The sequence below is a fragment of the Rhea americana genome, unplaced genomic scaffold, assembly GCF_003343005.1.
Source record: "Rhea americana isolate MKP2758 unplaced genomic scaffold, rheAme1 scaffold_345, whole genome shotgun sequence".
Taxonomy (NCBI): Eukaryota; Metazoa; Chordata; class Aves; order Rheiformes; family Rheidae; genus Rhea; species Rhea americana.
Window position 1 is genome coordinate 56,511 of NW_028186474.1, and position 19,442 is coordinate 75,952.

General features: G+C 57.6%; 2 protein-coding genes across 6 annotated transcripts in view; one reads left to right on the plus strand and one right to left on the minus strand.

Annotated features, from left to right (window-relative positions):
- The window catches only part of LOC146592120 (semaphorin-3D-like), a 27,828-nt gene extending 18,199 nt beyond the window's left edge, over nucleotides 1-9,629 (plus strand). For 2 of the 3 annotated variants that reach the window (XM_085311598.1, XM_085311596.1), the window contains exons 3-18: nucleotides 1,563-1,723; nucleotides 2,576-2,638; nucleotides 2,923-3,042; nucleotides 3,551-3,653; nucleotides 4,361-4,489; nucleotides 4,709-4,853; nucleotides 5,253-5,371; nucleotides 5,529-5,598; nucleotides 6,008-6,152; nucleotides 6,240-6,462; nucleotides 6,582-6,670; nucleotides 7,162-7,203; nucleotides 7,508-7,665; nucleotides 7,922-7,986; nucleotides 8,329-8,459; nucleotides 8,543-9,629. In XM_085311598.1, coding sequence (XP_085167724.1) covers nucleotides 1,563-1,723; nucleotides 2,576-2,638; nucleotides 2,923-3,042; nucleotides 3,551-3,653; nucleotides 4,361-4,489; nucleotides 4,709-4,853; nucleotides 5,253-5,371; nucleotides 5,529-5,598; nucleotides 6,008-6,152; nucleotides 6,240-6,462; nucleotides 6,582-6,670; nucleotides 7,162-7,203; nucleotides 7,508-7,665; nucleotides 7,922-7,986; nucleotides 8,329-8,459; nucleotides 8,543-8,959 — 2,180 coding nt within the window. In that variant the 3' untranslated portion in view covers nucleotides 8,960-9,629. Of the gene's footprint in view, nucleotides 1-1,562; nucleotides 1,724-2,575; nucleotides 2,639-2,922; nucleotides 3,043-3,550; nucleotides 3,654-4,360; nucleotides 4,490-4,708; nucleotides 4,855-5,252; nucleotides 5,372-5,528; nucleotides 5,599-6,007; nucleotides 6,153-6,239; nucleotides 6,463-6,581; nucleotides 6,671-7,161; nucleotides 7,204-7,507; nucleotides 7,666-7,921; nucleotides 7,987-8,328; nucleotides 8,460-8,542 lie in introns of all 3 variants that reach the window. The other variant, XM_085311597.1, reaches the window with a different exon arrangement.
- Nucleotides 9,608-19,442, minus strand: part of RAD54L2 (RAD54 like 2) — a 48,970-nt gene continuing 39,135 nt past the window's right edge. For 2 of the 3 annotated variants that reach the window (XM_085311593.1, XM_085311594.1), the window contains exons 16-21: nucleotides 18,508-18,683; nucleotides 17,548-17,744; nucleotides 17,238-17,434; nucleotides 16,619-16,708; nucleotides 15,958-16,050; nucleotides 14,213-15,719 (exon numbers count right to left, since the gene is read on the minus strand). In XM_085311593.1, coding sequence (XP_085167719.1) covers nucleotides 14,731-15,719; nucleotides 15,958-16,050; nucleotides 16,619-16,708; nucleotides 17,238-17,434; nucleotides 17,548-17,744; nucleotides 18,508-18,683 — 1,742 coding nt within the window. In that variant the 3' untranslated portion in view covers nucleotides 14,213-14,730. Of the gene's footprint in view, nucleotides 12,532-14,212; nucleotides 15,720-15,957; nucleotides 16,051-16,618; nucleotides 16,709-17,237; nucleotides 17,435-17,547; nucleotides 17,745-18,507; nucleotides 18,684-19,442 lie in introns of those variants that run through there. The other variant, XM_085311595.1, reaches the window with a different exon arrangement.

A 19,442-nucleotide genomic window follows, 5' to 3' on the forward strand; every position in this document is an offset into this window, starting at 1 on the left:
TGGGTTACCATCTACATTTCATGTCCCTGCTCCCATTCACCAGTAACCGCTTACCTTGACCCTGCTTTTGTAGCTTTCCTCCACGCAGCTCCACAGCGCAAAACAACCTTGCTGGCACATGTAGCCAGCCTTCACCTTCTCCTTAGCTGGATCTTGCCAGCTTTGAAGAGGAAAGCAATGTGTTACAATTGCTAGGAGCTCTAATGTTCTCAGCTCCAGTGTCTCCAGATCGGTGTCTTTCTGTCTTGATCTCTTGGAGCAGGCACTCGCCAGAACAGCAACTATTGCAACTGTAGCTGTGTCCTATGCAGCAGCTGCCTGTGCACAATGATGGGGGGAAGCCAGCTTGCCCCAGCAGCCAGCCAGAGAACTTGATGCTGCATGTCACAGACTGATGTGGACCCTGGGAAAGCCTGTCGGCAGCCAGCCAGGTGGTCAGGGCCCTAGTGGATGTTGTTTCAGGAGTGGTTAAGCAAGAGACAGATCTTATTGTCCTTCCTTCACACSCGCATGACTGTGACTGTGATGTAGGAGGGTTCGGGGCAGGGGGGCCTGCTAGCTAGTCCCTGAGCCTCAGCACAAGGAACAAGCAGGAGAAGATGCAGCCTGAAGAGCAATCCCTTTCTCACAGCCCAGTCTCTGCTCCCCTTGGAGCATGGGGGGGATTCATGGCACACTTCTTCGCTTGGCAGCTTGGCTCTTCCCTCCTCCAGCACCAAATAGGTGCTCTTATAAGCGCATTTTTCTGTGTCTAATTCACAATTAGACTAACCCAGTCTAATTCTGCATTTAGGCTGTGTCTCAGAGCATGAAGCATCAAAATGTGACAGAGTCAGGGTCAGAGTAGGACCTAAGACACAGCTGGAGACCTGCCTTGCCATCTATCTGGCTGACTTGGTGCTTTGGGTAAAGTCCAGCAGTTCACAGGCACTTAACAGTAAAAACAGGCTTGGAGAGGAGGTGGTGGAAGTATCCTGGCTGGGCCATGGCAGCTGTGTTTTTATACAGCCTTTAATTTGAGTTATACTTTGCCCCAGGGAATAGCCAAAAACACTCTCTTGAGCTAAAGCCCAGGGAAGACATCCTGGGAGATGCAGCAAATGATTCTTCTGTGTTCTCAGCCCTCTCCCCATGGAGTTTCAGGGTGCAGAGGCTTTGGGGCAGGTGGCTCTAGGGTGATCCACCCAGGCCAAAGAGCACTATTGAATGGCAGGCTAGAAGCTGAATAGCTTGGGATCCTTAAGCTAGACTGCTCTCCTTCCCCAGGCCCCAGCAAACCAGGCCCGTGTGACCCTGCCGAGTCCATCCCAGGGTCAGAGTACTTTCTTCTGTGCAGGTGACTCACTGTTTCCTCCAGGTATGCTCGTAGAAGGAAGCATGATAAGTTTTGGGGCACCAAGGGGTATAAGTTTTGCTGCCAAGCACTGGCAGGAAAATTACTTTCCCTTGGGTCAAGGGTGGGTAATAAGAGCTGTTCCTGGGAGAGGGAATGATAGGGTCTCAGGCTGTCTGCTTCATCACTGACTGATGGTCTTCCATTTCTTCCACCTTCTTCCCCTTAGATCTGCTGAAATACAACAGCTCTCGCCTGTTGCTGGCATCAGGGGATGGGCTGGATTTTCAGGCACTTTTGCTGGATGAAGACAGGGCCTGGCTGATGGTGGGAGCAAAAAACCACATCTTCCTGCTCCATCTAGACCATCCCAGCAGAGAGCCTGAGAAGGTCAGTGCTGGGGAGGAGGGTGTGAACGCAGTCCCGAGCCAGACTGGCCTCTTCCTCTCTGATCCCCCTGGGAGCAGCTCTCCATCCTGGTACCAGGGAATGGAGGGGGATATGGTCCTAGYTGGGGTGGCACAATGTCACCAAGGGCCACAATTATACTGAGGCATCTCAGTTGGTGGGGGGTCAACCAACCCTGGGCCATCCACTGGTGTTGATTCCCACTTGGAACTGACAATAAGAGTCTCCTGCTGCAGCTGGCCCCAGGAAAGGACATGGCCACTTAGCCAAGAGTGGAGATCTGGCTGGGTCCCAGCTGAGGGTGAAAGGGAAGTGCCCAGAGCCCTGAGCTCACACCTAATTGCAAGATCTAAAACAAATCAAGCACCAAGTCCACTAATGTCATCCCAATACATCCTGCCTGTGGGGTGCACAGTTCAAAATCAACAAAAGAAAAGATCATTAACACATTTCACTCTGASGTTCCCACAGGCTGGGATCCAGGAGAGCCTGCCTACTAACTGGGTGTGCCGTGGYCCACCCAGGCTCTGTCCCCCAGCCAGATTTTCTCTGAACCTATTTGGCAGGCTTCCTGTTGAGCTCAGCTGGGCCTTTGGGACCCAAAGAGTTGTAAGACCTTTTACAGAGCAGCCCTGTGTCCTCACCATGTGCTTCAGCCTAGCAGAAGAGTTTGGGTGGACGTGGGCTCACCAATCTCACCTCAGTCTTTGGGGAGCTGCCCATGCCAGGCAGTGCTAGTGGGAGCTGGTCAAGCTGTGGCTGTCCTGTCCAGGCAGGTCAAGGAAAGCCGGGAGCAGACAGTGGGGCTCAGGCTGGTGGGGTTTTGTGTTGCAGATTTTCTGGCCAGCCTCCAGGGAGCAGGTTGAACATTGCCAGCTAGCGGGGAAGAACGCAGAGGTAAGCAGGGCAGGGAGTCCCTGGCACAAGGCCTCGTGTGCTCATCACAGGTATTTAACACCCATGTGACCCCAAAATGGGGCCTTGGAGATCTGCATGACACAACAGTGTCCAGCCAGCTGGAGACAGGCACGTGGCCTCACTGAGCTCAGCCTACTGGCTCCCAGGGCAGGATCCAGCTGGGCTCCCCCGTCCTGGGAAGACATGCAATATGGCTGGCAGCGGCTGCACCTGCATATGTGAACCTGGGCTCTGACCATTACCAAAATTTTTCTCCTGAGCAGACAGAATGTGCCAACTTCATTCGCCTCCTGCAGCCGTACAACAGGAGCCATGTGTTTGCCTGTGGGACTGGTTCCTACCAGCCTGTCTGTGCCTTCATCCAGCTGGGAGGCAAGGCAAAGGTGAGGGACACCCTGSTGAGCCATGTCTCCATTGCAGAAGGTGGAAGAGATTCTCTCCCTCCCAGCAGATCCCTGGTCTCCTCTATAGTGGGGGAGGGAGGGGAAGAATGTGGCCAGATAGTCAGGTTCAGAGCCTGGAGCCAGTGCAGGGAGCCTGCAGCATGCATGGACTTGCTGCACGTGGCAAGAAGCAGTCCATGCTCAGCAACACTGGGATGCTCCTAGAAAGGTGGGACCTGTTCCTGGCAGTCCACAGACCCCCTGCTCTCAGGTAGCACAGACTGAGCTCACCAGCCTCCTTCCTGCTTTTCACTAGGCTCATCAAATGTGGCCTTCCCCTGTGCTGTCAGGATAGGGCCCCTATGTAGCTTCATGTTCATCAACACAGCCACCAAGTTACCAAAGTGACAGGGACATCCCATGGAAGGTAGGGCCAAGCCAAAGGGGGTCATATCAGGTTCATTCCTAGCCTCCACCTAGGCTGACCTTTTCCCTTTGGCTCTGGCAGGATCCTGGGGCCCCACCGATGCGGCTCGTAACTCACTCCTTGGAATCGGGGCGAGGACGGTGCCCATACAGCCCCCACGAACCTTTCACAGGTCTCCTTATCGGTAAGAGAAAAATGCAGCGCAGGAAGTGGAGGTGATGCTGGGAGTGTGGGAGCTCTAGGAATGGTCCATGTGTGGAGGAGGTTCCTGTACATCTGCCTGCAGGGCTGCACTGCTGTGCTGGTGCCCAAGCAGGGGGAGAGTGACAGGAGCCAGCCCTGCAGAGCCTCATTCTGCTCAAGTTCATCCCAGCCTCATGGAGGGGTTCCTGCACAGAAACAGGAGAGTGGGGCTTTGCAGTTGCCACACATGCATGGGAGTGTTTGATGTCACTTGTTTGCCCACTTTGTGCCAATGCTGTGGACAGACTAGGAGGCTGGGGCTAGAAGCCATCCTGGAGAAGAAGTGGGTTTGCACAACCTTGTTGTGACCATTGGCCAGAGCCCACGCTGGCACGGATATGGTTGGAGGAGTCTGAGGAAGGGTTGTCTCCTGATCCAGGGTTGTGCTAAGGATATTGGCCTTTCCTGACCAGTGACTCAAATGCTTGAGGCCATCGTGCCCTGGTTAGCTACGCCACGCCACAGCATTCCTGCGCCTGCAGCTCTTCGCAGCATCCTACCTCTGCCGGCCTCCTAGGGAGTGAGGGAGGCGCTCATCTAACTGGATCCCCCCACACAAGGGCTTCCAGCAACACAGGGGAGCCCTGCTAGTGTAACGTCCAGCAGCAGTGTCCCAGCTCACCCACGTTTCCTTCTGTGACTCTGCAGATGGAGAGCTCTATTCAGGCACCTCCAGTGACTTCATGGGCAGCAGCGCTGCTTTCTTTCGGACCTGGGTTCACAGGGCTGAGCAGAGCTACATCCGGACAGAGCAGAACCAGGATCACTGGCTACACGGTACAAGGGTGGGGATGAGTGAGRTGCAGGGGCCCTCCCTCTGCTGGAGAAAGGTTGGAGTCAGCACTGTATTTGCTGCACGGCCTGGAGRTCTGGCTCCCTTTTCTTCTCCCATGGGTAAAGCATGGGCTGAAAGTCTCCGGCATATATTAAAAGCTCAGATCTAGCCGGGGGGGTTGCCAGCACAAGGCTACGTTGTGCTGCCCCGACTTCTTGCAGAGCCTGCGTTCATTGGTGCTTATGCCATCCCTGATACCTACAACCCACACGATGACAAGGTCTACATCTTCTTCCGCGAGACTGCCCTGGAAGCTGGGCAGTGGGAGAGACGGCAAATCCATGCCAGAGTGGCCCGGGTCTGCAAGGTCAGTTACTGTGGCTTGGCATACTGCAAACACACGTCTCACAACCAGCACAGAGCAGCAGGCTGGGAGTGCTCCTCCTCGCTGGCCTCAGCTGCCTCAGKGATGCGCAGATCTTTGGGAAGACAGAATCCAGCTCCCACCTCTACTCCTGACTTTTTGCAGTACTGTAGGCACGGTGTAGGACTTCTGTCCAAATAGAGAGTTCCCCTGGCACCTTCCCTCCTCTGGGCTAGRGGGCATCCCAAACAGGGGCAAATGACAAGGATTGGGGCGGGGTGGGGGTTCACTGCACATGTAGCATGGTGTGGAGGGCTCAGGCCTGCAGGGTGTGCCACTGTGGGGCTGGCGGGGTGTGCAGCGGTGGGAGAGGCTGGGGTAAGCCCAGCTCTTGGTGCCCGGCAGAATGACGTTGGAGGGAAGCGCAGCCTCATCAATCGCTGGAGCACATTCCTCAAGGCCCGCCTGGTGTGCTCCATCCCTGGGCCCCAAGGCACCGAGACACACTTCGACCAGCTTGGTGAGTGTACGACTGTACTTAGTGGCATGGGCAGCCAGGAGGGTGTGCCAACGCCTCTGTCCTAAGCTTGTCCCTAAGTGGTGAGGATGGCCATTAGACGATCCTCGTGACGCATGCTCAACTGCCAGGCCCCTCATCGCCACCTCTCTGTTTGCAGAGGATGTTTTCCTCCTCCGCACCCGGGACTCCCAGAACCCTCTTGTCTTCGGCCTCTTCACAGTTTCCAGGTGAGCTGTGGGCTCTGGCTGGCCCCATGAATAGGGCAGTCCAGCCGCCTCCGTCCCCTCACCGGCACTGCCCTGCGAGGTGCCCTGTGAGAAGAAGGGGAAGACCCACACCCAGCTGGGAAAGGAAGGGCTACTGGTGTTTTCACTGCTTGGTGCCTGCTGCTGCCTCACTACCCCAGCCCTAAGTTTGGCATCTGCACAGCAGCCACTCCCYTCAGACTGAACTGGCTGTGCCAGACAGTTGGGATGGGATGGGTTGATGGGAAGAAATGCTCATCACCCACCGGGTGCTGGGCAGGGCTCTCAGGCAGGTAGGGAACAGAGCGAGCTCAGGGGCCGTGGGTGCACMCAAGCCTGGCCCCTGCAGAGGAGCAGTGAGACTAACAGCTCTGCGCTCCCTCCCCTCTAGCGGCGTCTTCAGTGGCTCGGCAGTGTGTGTCTACTCCATGGCTGCTGTGAGAGCTGCCTTCAGCGGCCCCTTTGCGCACAAGGAGGGATTTGACTACCGCTGGGTGGAATACAAGGGCCGTGTCCCATATCCCCGGCCTGGCACGGTAAGGGCCTGGGGCAGAGGAGCGGAGGATGGGAGAGAGCAGGACAGGCTGTCCCAGACATAATATAACCCCCTATGGTCCCGGCAGTGCCCCAGCGAGACGTACGACCCCCTCCTGCAGTCCACCAAGGATTTCCCCGATGAGGTGATCAGCTTCATGCGCACCCACCAGCTGATGTGGGAGCCTGTGTACCCGCAGGGCCGCCAGCCGGTCCTTGTGAGAGTCAACGTACCTTACCGGCTCCAGAGGCTCCTGGTGCACAGGGTGGAGATGGAGAGCAGGCACTACGACATGCTCTTCCTCGGCACAAGTAGGGGCTTGCCCTAGCTTTGCGGACGCTGTCGCCACACGGCAGCTTGCACGGCCCGTGGTCCTGCTGAGCCTGGTGTCTCCCAGCCTTGACAGCTCCTTCTCCCGCTGCATTCACAGATGAAGGCAAAGTCCTGAAGGTGGGCCTGGCCAGCGGGGCGAACCAAGGCACTGAGGAGATCAGCCTGGAGGAGCTCAGCGTCTCTAAGGTACAGAGGACTGGGCCGCAGGCGGCTGGATCGTGCAGTGTGCCCTTATCCAGCCCCTCCCTGCAGACCCCTGCGGTAACTCGCTGGCCTCCATCCAAGGAGATCCTTCACCTCACTGCTGTTGTCGCCCGGTTGCCCTGCCCAGTGGGTAGTGCTGTTACCATCACTGCGTGGGGGCAGAGCTAGAGTCCGTAGGGCCTGGCACCCAGTCATGGCCTGACTCCCCATCCAGTCCCATCCTGAGGCAAGTTGGGTCGGGGGAGACACATCAGCCCATGAAATGAGATCTGGAGARGGCTGAGCATGGGTTCAGCAGTGCTGCTGCTGCACAGGGCTGCCTTGGGCTGCCTGCACTGCGCAGGAGGAGCTGGGACCAGGGACTCTGGTCATGGCCAGCCTCCTACCATCCACRGGGTCTCAGCCCCCAATGGCAGGTGAAGGTGTCCAGGAAGGACTAACCTCACTGCAGGACTGACCCTCTTCTCTTCCAGGTGCCTTCCCCCATCCTGGACATGCAGTTATCACCAAAGCGGGTGAGTTCTCCCTAAAGCTTCATTTGGAAGCAGCCAAGGGAGGGGGTCCAGCAGACAGCTGACCCCGGCCTCATCCCCTGCACCTYCTTCCCTCAGTCCCAGAGCTTGCACCTGTAAGGAGCAGGCTCCCACCAGGGCAGCACTGCACGGCTTGGCAGGGTGGCTGGCTCAGCCCTGCGCCGCACTTGTTTCCCAGTGCCCCCAGCCTGGGACAGGGCAGGGTGCTCAGTTCCCAGGCTGGTCCCCACTCCATGTCTCCAGCCTCGTGGATAACTGACAGCTGTTGTTCTGGTTGCCTGAGCAGCAGGAATTGTTTGTGAGCAGCACCCAYGGGCTGCTCCAGCTGTCCCTATACCGCTGCGAGCTCTACGGCAAAGCCTGCACCGACTGCTGCCTGGCCAGGGACCCCTACTGCACCTGGGACAGCAAGACCTGCGCCCCAAACATGCTCACGGAGAAGAGGTGAGCGTCCGCCTGGGCCGGCCCTGTTGTCCCCTGCACAGGGAGGGGTACAGCACAGCGCAGGACAAGCCACTGGCCCTGAAGGCTTTCCCAGTCCACCAAGACCCCCCAAGTGCCACCTTTCCTGCTCCACGGTGCCCCCTATCCCTCCCCTTGTTCCTCATTGCTCTGCCACTGAGAAGGCCTGTGGCACACAGCCTGGGTGGGTGCCACCATGCAGCGCTACCCCACAACCAGGATCTGCTTGCTCCCACAGGCAGGCCCGGTGCCAGGATGTGCTGAAGTCTGACCCGCTCAGCCAGTGCCAGGACACCACAACGGGTGAGCGCCAGCCCCAGGCCCCGCAAGGAGGCCCCAGTCCGGGCAGTCAGTGTTCTCCAGAGCACCAGTGGGCAAGTGCTACCAGGGCAGCACAGCACTGAGAAACCAGTGCCCACGTCCGTGCACCTGCACCATCTACTGCAGCTGCGGGCCTGGCAGAGCTGGCTCCGTGCCACCCTCCGTGTCCTGGACACCTCTGCCAGGGCCAGTACTAGCCCCCTACATGCTGTCTGCCCTTCGTCCGCCTCAGGGCCACGCCAGCCATCTTACCCGTGCTGTCACACAGCACAGGGAGCGTGGGGCTGGGCAGTCACCCCTTCTCCTGTCCCCTTCCCCCCACAGGGACTGCTGCAGTAGAGAAGCTGGTTTTTGGGGTGGAAAAAAACTCAACCTTCCTCGAGTGCCTGGCTCCCTCACCGCAGACAAGCATCCGGTGGCTGGTGCAGCACGGCGAGGAGACAGGCCTGAGCGAGGTATGGGGCGCAGGGCCCAGGGCCCGGTTCAGCTGGGCGCCGCAGCAGYGGGGATCGACTCACAGCGCTCTGCCTTTGCCCAGGTCGGGAACAACGGCCACTTCTTGATGCTGGAGCAAGGGCTGCTGATCCGCCAGCTTGCAAGGGAGGACGCTGGCACCTACGAGTGCCAGGCCGTGGAGCGCTCCTTCTCACGGTCCCTCACCCGTTACAGCCTTCGTGTTATCAGGCATGAGGCAATGGAGATACCACCCTACAAACAGGGCAAGGGGGTTGAGCTAGGAGKAAGCTACCAGGCTCCCCAGCCCCGAATAGACCTGCAAATGGGCTACAGGGGGTTCCCACGGGCCCTGGGGGCACCAGGCACCAGCCTTGACATCTACTGCAATGCCCTGCGGCACCAGGAAAGGCAACGGCAGAAAGCCTGGCACCAAAAGTGGCAGCACCATTCCCCAGAAAGCAAGAAGGGCCGAGTGCGACGGCACCCTCACCCCCTGTAGCCGCACAGAGCGGGCCGGGGGCTGCCTCGGCTCTCGGGCCTGCATAGGGCCCAGGCACCAGCTCCCTTCCCCAGTTCTCCAGGGCCCTTCTTGCACGCAGGCACCAGCTCCAAGACACCTTTCAGCTTCAAGTGCAGAAAATGCCTTGCATTTACTACCTCAAACTGCGCCAGTCCCCTCTGCCTCTCTGTGTGCCTCCACGGAGCACAAGGCAAGGACAGACAGTCTGGACTCAAGACTCCAAGCTATTTACGCCCTGCAAAGTATTTATTCTCCTCAGTTTTCCCCTGTATCTTAATGACAATTGTTTTTAGCAGCAATAGAAAATGCAGAGGACTGAGAATGGAAATAGCCAGGTCTCACACATTGGTCCCCAACACCAGGCAGCATCCAGACTCCACCATGGACATATGCAGACCCAGGCAGCCCTGGAGGCAGTTGGGCACAGCCCCCTCGGCGTGCCCGCACTGGCACCTCGTACCAGAGCTGGTGCTCAGGGAGCTGCTTGCTGAGTGGGGCTCTGGCAGCAGGAGATCTAGGTTTGCCTGAGATGCGTTTGCTCAACCCAACCGTAATCCACTTCAAACCACTTTTTAAAAAAAATTTTTGAAAATCATTTTTACCAAAAGAGAGAGAAACAACAGGCAGTTATACCAACTTACAATTTATTATTTTTTAAAAAAATGACATGAAACACAAGTAAAAATAAATACATCATATAAACAACAAATTGTTCAAAGTCTCTGTTCTGGGAGATCAGGCGAGCACATCCCGCTTGACAGAGAGAAGAGGGAAGCACATGATCATGCGTGGGGCCAACTGACCAACCCACCCTGCTAGAGATATTCCTCTTTCCAATCACAAAAAGACAGGCCACAAACTAAGGCGGTAGTAAAAAAGAAAAAATAACTCCCCAAAACCAAAATGAGACTCAACAGTGGATTCATTCAGGCTCCCCTGTACGTGTGGATCTGCCAAAGAGACTCCAGAGCCGAGCTGGGTGCTGCCAGCGTGGGAGCCACAAAGCAGCGCCACCCGGGGCAGCACGTAGTGGCGGCGGCGGTTTGGGAGGAGGCGGAGGTCGCTCTCCCTCCTTCAGGCTGCGTCCTCCCTTTGAGCAGAGCGCTCGCCGTTCAACCTGCAAGGAGCCCTCATCCCCAACGTAACGTAGCTGCACTACATTCCCCTCTGAATCTCTGCCCCCCACCCCCTGCCCTTCCAAGACTGGATTAACAAACCTCATCCTAGAGTAGAGAAAAACAGCAGTTGTGAAGATACTTGTTGAACATGCCCCGTTTGGCCTGGAAGCCATCCATAAACCAACAGCAAATTTTCTTGCGTTTAGCCATTAGCTGACATCATTAAAGCAAACATTTGCAATTTCTAGTGAAGCAGTGGTGGAAGTCCCATCCTCTGCTTACTGGAAGTTTTTCTGTGAGTATCTGCAGCCGCCCCATCAACCTCCCAGGTGCTACTGGGAGCAAACATGCAGCAGACCCTGCCCCAGCACTCGCTGAGCGCAGGCCAGGCGAGGCTTCGCTGCGCCTCTGCCACTGTCTCCCTGAGACGCCCGCCTCGCTGAGCCCAAGCGACCGCTGCCTGGAGAGCTGCCCCGGTTCACGAGCCGAGGGCTGCCAACCCAACCGCGCCTGAGGAACTGCTGGGATGTTCCCAGGCACGTCACAGTCGCAGGTCACCCCCCACCCACCCCGTAGCGTCTTGCAGTGGCACAGCGTGCAGCTCCRCCCGACTGTCCCTGCTGCGTCCGGAGAGGGAGCAGAAACCTCCCGCCTAAKGGAAGAGCTCCAGGGGTGGGTGCTCGCTCAAGGGGACAGCTTGCTGCACCTCAGGAGCACGCGACTGCCCCTGGCCTCTGCGCTGCGCTCAGAAATCTTCCTTAGCGTCCAAATACCTCAGCGGAGAGTCCTGCACTGCTGTCCTCAGTGTCACCCGCAGCCAGCCACGAACTGCCAACTGCTTCCGTCAGTTCATTGAAGACAAATTCAGCAGCAAAAGAAAAATTCAACCCGTGCTGGGGAAGCCCCTGTTCCAAGCTCAGAAAAGCCAAGACGGGACCCTCTAAAGCACAACTACATGCGAAAGAGGAGATAAGTCTGGGGAGGAGGGAACCCCACGGGAGAGGAGGAGTTTTAGGGCTCAGAGAGGTCACCCCATTCCAAAGGAGCCCGGATAACCCGCACACCCTCATGGCTTCGATGGCGTGGAGRAAATCCTTCCCGCGTCCCCCCAGCCCACGGGAAAGCCGGCGCCCGCAGCCACGTGCCTCCCCTGGCCAGCTTGGAGCAGCCCTGGAAGCTGTCGGTCACTGCGGGCGCCCCACGGTTGGGGTGCAGGGCGTTACRGCAACCTGCTGCCCCAGCCGATGGGACCCTCTCTCCCCTGAGGCTCCGAYGCGGGCACAGGCACCCTGCACCCCTGAAAAGGGGCTTCTCGAGGGCTAGGCAGGAAGCCCGGAGGGAAGGTGGGGTGGAGAGGTGCCACACCGCCCCACAGGGCTCAGGAAGGGCGGCTGGGGCTCAACTCAGGCACTTACGGAGCAGCAGAGCCGCTCCCGCCGCCCCGCGGGGCAGGGATGCGGCGCGTGCGCTACGGCTGCCCGGACGCTTGTCAGCAACAGCGGAAGCCCCTCGCGGCGGGTCACTTCCAGGGGCGGCCACCCAACGGGACGCTTGCGAGGGGCTTCCTAGCCGCCGGGGCCACGGAGGAGCCTGGAGCCATCGCGTCTCGCCCTTGCGCAGGAAGGGTAGCAGTCAGCTCGCGGGAAACAGAGCCGTCACCTAGCGGCACGCAGCGCGTTTCCTACGGCAGCCTCTAGCTCCTACAGTTACGGGGCTCGGGCTACACCGGGGGTCCCCCGGGAGCACGTCACCCGGTGGAAGGGAACGCACCAGGGCCTGCTCGGTGCAGTGCCGGACACAGGGCCCTCCAGAAGTCTGTGGTGCTTTCCTGGAGAGGCAACGAGTAGAGAGAAAACAGAGCGCAGTCACGGGCGCCGCATCCAGAGCCACTGCGCCCTGCTGCCCCGAGCCAAATCTTCATGCCTCCTCTCAGCCCAGAGCCACAGAAAAGCCCCCTTCCAAGAGGAATTAGGAGGTTCACTCGGATGAGCTCAGCTACCCTGCCCAYCGCCACCGCGGACCCAGGCTGCGGCAGGGCTCTGGTTAGTCTGCTCAGGCTCTGAGGCGACACTGGCCTCCCACAGGTCTCTCATAACGCTCCTGCAGGTCTCAAAACTTGCTACTCTCGACAAGGAAATCCCTTGCCTAGGTGCATTCCCCAAATCCACCGGAAATCTGACAGCCTCACAGGGATGCAACGGACATCTGGGCAAGCTTGCAATACAATCAGTGGCACAGGCTCGTGCACGAGGTGGACACACAGAGCACAGGAGGGCATGACTCACAGACGCAGCACTGTCAAGTCTTTGGAGAAACTTGCATGAACACCATCAGTTAATGTTACTTTTGTGGGGGGGTTTGATTTTTATTTCCATGGTGCATCCAAAGACAAGTTGTCCAGCAGTTTGCTCAGAACCCCTCGGTTTTCAACTCCTAGGACATGTTAAAGAAGAAAGCACTATTTTAATGTTTGTTTTCTTTAAAAAAAAGGAAAAAATAATTAAAATAATTTGCATAGCTAAACTGTTGATCTAAGGCTTCTATGAATGGTGTGGTTATGTTTGACAGACAATGTCCACTGAACAGAGAAAGACACTAGGAAAGCCCCGTAACATTTTTATTATGGTTTTGTATCACGCGCACGTGCGTGCGCATGCGCGCGCACACACACACACACACACACACCCTCTTGCTCTCTTTCTCTGAAGAAGGAAGGTCCTCATCTTCCAGAGCCCCCTCGATGCAGGATGTCAGGACATCCTGTCCTCCCTTCCTAACCCCAGCTGGTCCCAGCAAGCACCGACGACTGCGGCTTCCACAGCCCAAGTCCCTTTACAAGCTACCGCTGCTCCAAGAGCCTGGCTGCACTCCAAGACGTCCCACACCGGTGGGCACATCTGCCTGCCAACACCAGACGTGCACAGAGGTTCCCATCTAGTCTCCATCCCTAACGCACGCGCCCGCTCGCACGCGCACWCACACGGAGCCTAGCTGCGGCTGGGCAACTCGCGCGGAGACGCCTCTCCCTGCCCAGCGAGAYGCCGGAGCCCCGGCGCTGGGATGAGCGGCCAGGTGATTCGCTCCCAGTTCTCGGGCCAGGCCCCGCACACGCGGCAGGGGAGGGCTGGAGCCAGCGACGCTGCCGTCGCTGGTGGGGAAAGGGGCCCCTCGGCAGGAGCTCCCCGACTCGTCACACCTCGAGACCCCGTCCTCGCTGGGGAGGAGCGCGCGAAGCTTGCGCAGGAGGCTCCGCCACCCGCCCCAACACGACAAGGGGACTCYGGCGTCCCTCCAGCCGCTCCCAAACCCCGGCAGTGGCTCTGGCACCGTCCCCCGGGGCAGGGGGCCACATCCAGCAAACACAACACGAGTCAGCTGGAGGGAACCGCCGCCRCTGGGCCCGCTTCTAGACTACGCTTTGGTCAAACGGCTGCTTCTCCCCACACAGACAASCCGACAAGCAACCACTGCGTGATGGAGGCCAGCATTTTATTTCTTTTTTTCTTTTTTAACATGGAAATTAATTTAAAAATAGAAAGAGAGTCCCCCAAACAATAAATATTATGCCTTCATGAAATAAATTAATGTAGAGATTCTGTGCGGGGGAAGTCGCTCCGATCACAGAGTCAACAGCAACGGGCACTGGGTCCCCAACCGCATCCCTCTGCGGCCTTCTCCACTGCCCGGGGCCGTTGAGAAGCAGCAGYGAGCCCACCTACCCGCCCGGGCTGCCGGCAGGGCGAGCCGTGCCCTTCGCGCAGCCCYGCGGGGCCGCAGAGCCGGGGAAGTCTCCGGGATTCCCCTCCAGCAGCCGCCGAGACGGCGGCGACAGCTCCGCCGGCGGGGAAACCGCAGGCTCAACCTACCTGGGACGGGACCCCTGCGGCGGGGCCCCGCGAGCCGCCCTGCCCTCCCCGCCGCCGCAGGGGCCCGGCTGCAGCCCTCACACCGCTTTTGAGGGAATTGGAAGAGGATGACAGACAAATCGCTTGTGGTTTTGGTTGTTTTTTTTGTTTTGTTTTGTTTTTTTTTTAAACCTCTAACATCAATCCCTCCCCCCCCCAATCAAAACACACACAACGGAGAAGCCCTCCCCTCCCGCGCCCTCCCCAGTAAAAACGCTTCATCCCCAACCTCTGCCGGGGTCTCCCGCCCTCCCGCCCCTCCGGCAGCGGGACCAGTTCACAGATAAGGCAGTTCACGCGAGAGGGAGCCGGGCCCGCCAGCGGCCAAGCCCRCGCCTCCAGGCCCGCGGGCGGCCGGCGGCGACCCGCAACCCCGAGCCTCCCCCTTTCAGACAAGACAGAGAACAGAGACAGACAGACAGACAGAGCGTGGGAGGGAGGCACTCCTACGGTTTGCATTGCTGCTTCCCTCCCTCCCCCGGCTCTTGCTCCCCCGGCCCTCACAGGTCCACTCTACACCCACCCCGGTCTCCCGGCGCCCAGTACAGTTCAGATCCTTGACAGCTAAAAACCAACAGAACGAAACAAAACCCAAACCAAACCCCGCACCACCCCCTTCGCATCCTCCACCCGATGCCATGGCCCAGAGGGGAAATCCTGACTCCCAAAAAAGGTCCTGCAACTTTTGCCTCCTGGCTGAGCTGAGACCGAGCAGGAGCTGGGCCCGTTATTTCCCTGTGATCTCTATAACATCGTCGTCTTTGTCCTCGTCATTGGAGCTGCATCCCACCTCCGGGACCTCCTGGGGTTCAAACTGAGGCACCTGGGACCGAAGGAGGCCCCCGGCCGGGTAGCCCGAGTGAGGGGACATGTAGCCAGGGTAGGCAGATGCCATGCTCCTGGGAAGGCTGCTAGGCAAGACAGGGGCTGGGAAAGGAGCAAACATCCTGGGCTCGGGCAGGAGTGACTGCGTGAAGGGAAGCGAGTAATTGGGCAGCACCCCCGTCAGAGAAGGGTTTARCATGAATGAGGGGACGCTGGCGGTGGCTGAGGTAGCAGCAGAAGAGCTGGCGGTGCCGGCTGTCAGCAGAGGGTCAGTAGTCACAGGGAACACCAGATGAGGGTCTGGGAGTAAATTGGGCAGCTGGTAGTAAGAGGAGCCAGTACCCATGTATAAGGAGTTTCCTGGCTGGGAGGCAAATGGATGGGTTAGGTTGTGGTTTAGAGAGACAGGAGGCATGGCGAACCCACCAGARACGGGGTACCCGTGTTCGTACGGCTGCATGGACGATGGCAACTGGCGCTTTTTCTGCTGCCTGCGGGCTTGTTCCTCCGGAGCTGACGGCGAGGTCGACTTGCGCTTGTTGCCCCGTAAGTCCAACACCGAGTGGGCATCGACGTGCTGGCTGGTGGCTGGCAGGGCCGAAGACACAGAGGGAGCCATGCAGTGAATCCCTGCGCGCTGCTCAGCTCCTCGGGCTGCCAAGCTGGTCGTGTTGTCCGTGCGGGCAGGGTGGCCCTGTGCTGCGTTGGTGCTGGGAGAGCTGTGCCGGGACTCGCGGGCAGCCGCCGCCTCTGCGTACTGCTGCAGCTCGCTGATGATCTCGGGGCTGTCAGGGGATATGGGCCGAGTGAGCTCCTCTGCGCTGGGGAGCTGCGGTGATGAGGCACTGTGTCTGCCGTTGCTCGTGGACTCCAGCGAAGAGCTCTGGGAGCCTGGAATAAAGGAGGCGGAACAGGTGAGAAAGACAAGCTCAGGAAAATCCTGGGAGCCGAAGGGAAGGGGAAGAGGCAGAAGTRACAAGCAAGGTGGGGACAATGCGGGGAGATTGTGGGGTCAGCCTRGGTCTCTTCGTTACAGGCGTGATGGAGGAAGGCCACGGAACACCACCCAACACACGCTCGGGTGGGAAAGGTCAGGAGTAAGCCCCATGCAACGCTCACAAGCCCCTACCTGAGGCAGCCGTCCGACGGTCTTCACTGCCCTTTGGCTTCCCACTGGTCCGGATAGCAAAAATCCGCCCATCGCTGGTCCGGATGTATGTCCCTAGAACAGAGGCCAAACAACTTCACGCATGACTTCTGGTCTCACCTTCGGACCGCGGAGCAGTGAGCCAACGAGGCTGCACAGACAGCAACAGTGTTGCGTAAGGCCAGGCCCACGAAGGGAGATCAGTGGGGGCCTCCTGTCTCCTTCCTTGCTCTCCACCTCCCTCTCTTCAGCTTTCCTGAGTTCAAAGCTCTCCCTCTCCCAAAGTACTGCCAGTGGGAAGTGTGACACTTGGTGTTGGGGCTAAGTTTGCTCTGCGAGCACTGGGAAGTGTTTAGCTGCCTCAGTGTGTGCAGTGGGCATTGTGTGAACAAGACACCTCATCCAGAAGTTCAACAGCTCCTCTTAGAGGTTGGAGTAGCCACAGCAGCAATCGTCCCTGAGGCATCAGCCACAGGAACACGCCAAAGCATAGTTCACAGCTGAGCCACYGCAGAATCCAGATCTCCTCCCCTTCCTACATATTTTCCTCTCAAAGGACTGATTCGTGGTTTAGGYCCTTTCTTTGCTGATTAGCCTTGTTCAGGTCTCCATCCACAAAATTTACTGAGAYAGGGGGACTTACCTTTAGTCCCTCGGATGATGTGGATGCTCTCGCCAGCACTGATTCTYGCCTGTACATCAGTGGACGTGTTTGTACCCGGAATCACAATATCTGGCAGTGGGAGGAAACAGAACAGCGTCTGTGAAATTGCCCACGAGCTACAGCCAAGAGCAAGAACTGCACCACCGAACCCCTTTGCYTGCAGCACAGTTGTTTCCCCCATGTGCTGTGGTAGAAGCAAGCGTTGAATTTATTTCAGAGCAACACTGGAAACAGCAGAGTGGGAAAGTGCAGGTCTCTGAGGRAGCAAAACCCAGGCCGCTCTGGCACAAGGTCTCCACCTGTTCCAAAAAGGACAACTGGCAGCTCCCTGCTGAAAGCAGTACCGCAGGCCCTCTCGCAGTGAGTTCAATCCTAAAACCCATCAGGCCTACACCCCTTACACACCCACGCAGGAAGTCCCCAGACACTGGGGAACCCCTCAGACACGGAAAGGCAGTATCAGCAGCTCTGATGTCTCTGCCCCCAGCCCATGTCCACAGGAGACATTTGGAGGATGGACCAAAGGACAGGCTTCCACCCTCTCTGTCATGATCCAGGAGTTCACTACTCCTGGCTCAGCCCTGCAGCAACAGCTCACCTGTGGTGGTGACAATCTTCTGCACGAGGACACCAGCTCGCTGGAGATAGTTGATGGGGAAGTTGACAGCAGGATTGGAACTCGAGGCTGATCCTGCACCGCCCATGGGGACATGCCGGGGCATCATAGGAATGGGGGTGGATTGAACTGGGCGGACGCTTGCTACCGGCTTGTCCTCACCCTTGAGGGCTGGTCGCCTAGTGAGAGAGGAGGGAGGAAAGTACAGTGCCTCTACTGGCAGGGCTAAGCTTCCTCTGCCCCCTTGTTCCAACCTGCAGCAAGGAAAGAAGAGAAAGAGGCAAGTACTCACCAGTTCCTCTGGCTAAAGGCAGGGATACTTGTCAGACTCTGGTCACTGGCTGGGTAATACTGTGCGTAGGACGGCCGGGTGTAGGGGACGGATGCTCGCTTCTCCTCTTCGTAGCTCTTCTTGGCTGCTTTCTTCTCTGCCTTGGTCAGTTTGTGCTCTTTGCGGTCAATCAGCAGTGACTCATGCTGAAAAGGCTCCTGCAATCCCACAGCACAGAGGTTTGGACTCCAACACACCACAAGAGGGAACCAGCATGCCCCAGCCACCCTGTCTCCGCAGGCCAATAGGGTCCCATTCCCAGACCAGAGCAAAGAAAAGGGAAGCTGGGACGCAGAGCTGGTCACAGGGTGGCGTGTCCAGCAGCATGGTGTGGACGGGCTCGAGGCCCGGTTTGAGGAATGACTGATTGTCAGCTGAGCCACCACATCTGCCCAGCCAAGATCCTCGCTTGCCACGAGTGCACAGTGAAACTCACGGCCTGAATGGCCAGCTAAGAGCACAAGTGCTGCGCCTGACGAGAYGTCACACAGGCACCAGAGCCTCATGGTGCCCTGCCACAGGCCCAGTCTGCAGCAGCACCCTACCTGCAAAACTCTCAAATTCAGGCAAGTGTTGGTTGTCCCAGCATTATCCCCTTGTTCTAAAAACACCTCAGGAGGAGAGCTGGCATCAAGCCAGAAAATGAGATGGCCACCTTCCTGGCACAGMACCAAACTGGAGAAAGGGTTGCCTACAACTTGTCCCAAAACCTGGGCAGGACAGTGGCAGTTCTAAGTGTTYTGAAAATATTGCAGGGAAGGGTAGGGCTCTCAAGGGTCTCACTAGAGGCATTTGACTCTATTCCCACCAGCACGTGAAAGTATCTGTCCTGCCACCATGTCCTCATCACACATCTGCAGTCCTGCAGTCCTCCTCTTGGCTTTCCAGGACAGTGACAGTGAGCAAGCAGGTCATTCTTACCTTGGTGATGAGGTGAGGATACTTGAGACAGGCTAATTGTAGAACAGACTCCTTCATCTTGCTTGGATTGAGGGAGAGCTGAGTAGGGTCAGATTCCTCTTCTACAAAATGTAGCAGGTTCTCCACCTCCCGACGGGTAAAGTTCAGCACTGGGTTCAGATCATCTACCACCCGATCTGGAAAAGGGAGGGAACGGAGTAAGTAGAGAAGGGTAAGAGTTGGGTACTGCTGCCTCCTGCACTTTCTATACTCCTATCCTAAAATATTTCCCTCCTTGTAATCTGTACTTTCCTCAGAGGCCTCTGGTAAATGTCATAGCAGGGAGAAAATATCGTCTACCACATTCAGAAATGAGCCTGTTTGAACAAGTCAGGCTGACAAATGCCTTGTACTCAGACAGCACAACAACGCAGCATAAGCCACTGGGATGCTGGCACACAGAAACAAGAATCTAGCTACACAAGCCCTGGGACAGAACAGCAGCCCCAGCAGTAGGTGTCCCCCACCAAATCCCACCAAAAGGATCAAGTTAATAACCGGGCAGGCACTGAAATGTGCAGAACTCTATTGAAATAGTCAAATGCTCAGGAAAGGATCCACAATCCCTCCCTCACAGGAGCCTGAAAGCTTTCCTTGGACTTTCCTCCTGGCACACAGGACAAATGGGAGCACAGGCAGAAAAGTATCTATGTCCAAGACTCTCCTRGGAGCAAGGCCAGCTGCCAGGACACTCCACCTTGAATGCAAAGACAGGACACCGAGCCCATCACACTAGGTTGCTGCCCCTGGACTTGGTTTTAGAGAGAAAGCAGAACACAGGCAAGCAGGACTCTTTTTGGGTCATCACAACCCTCATGTGCATGCACTACAAAAACAGCTCAACATCTGGCACAAGACAGCACAAAAGGTACTTTTCGTATAAGGGTAGGTCAGAA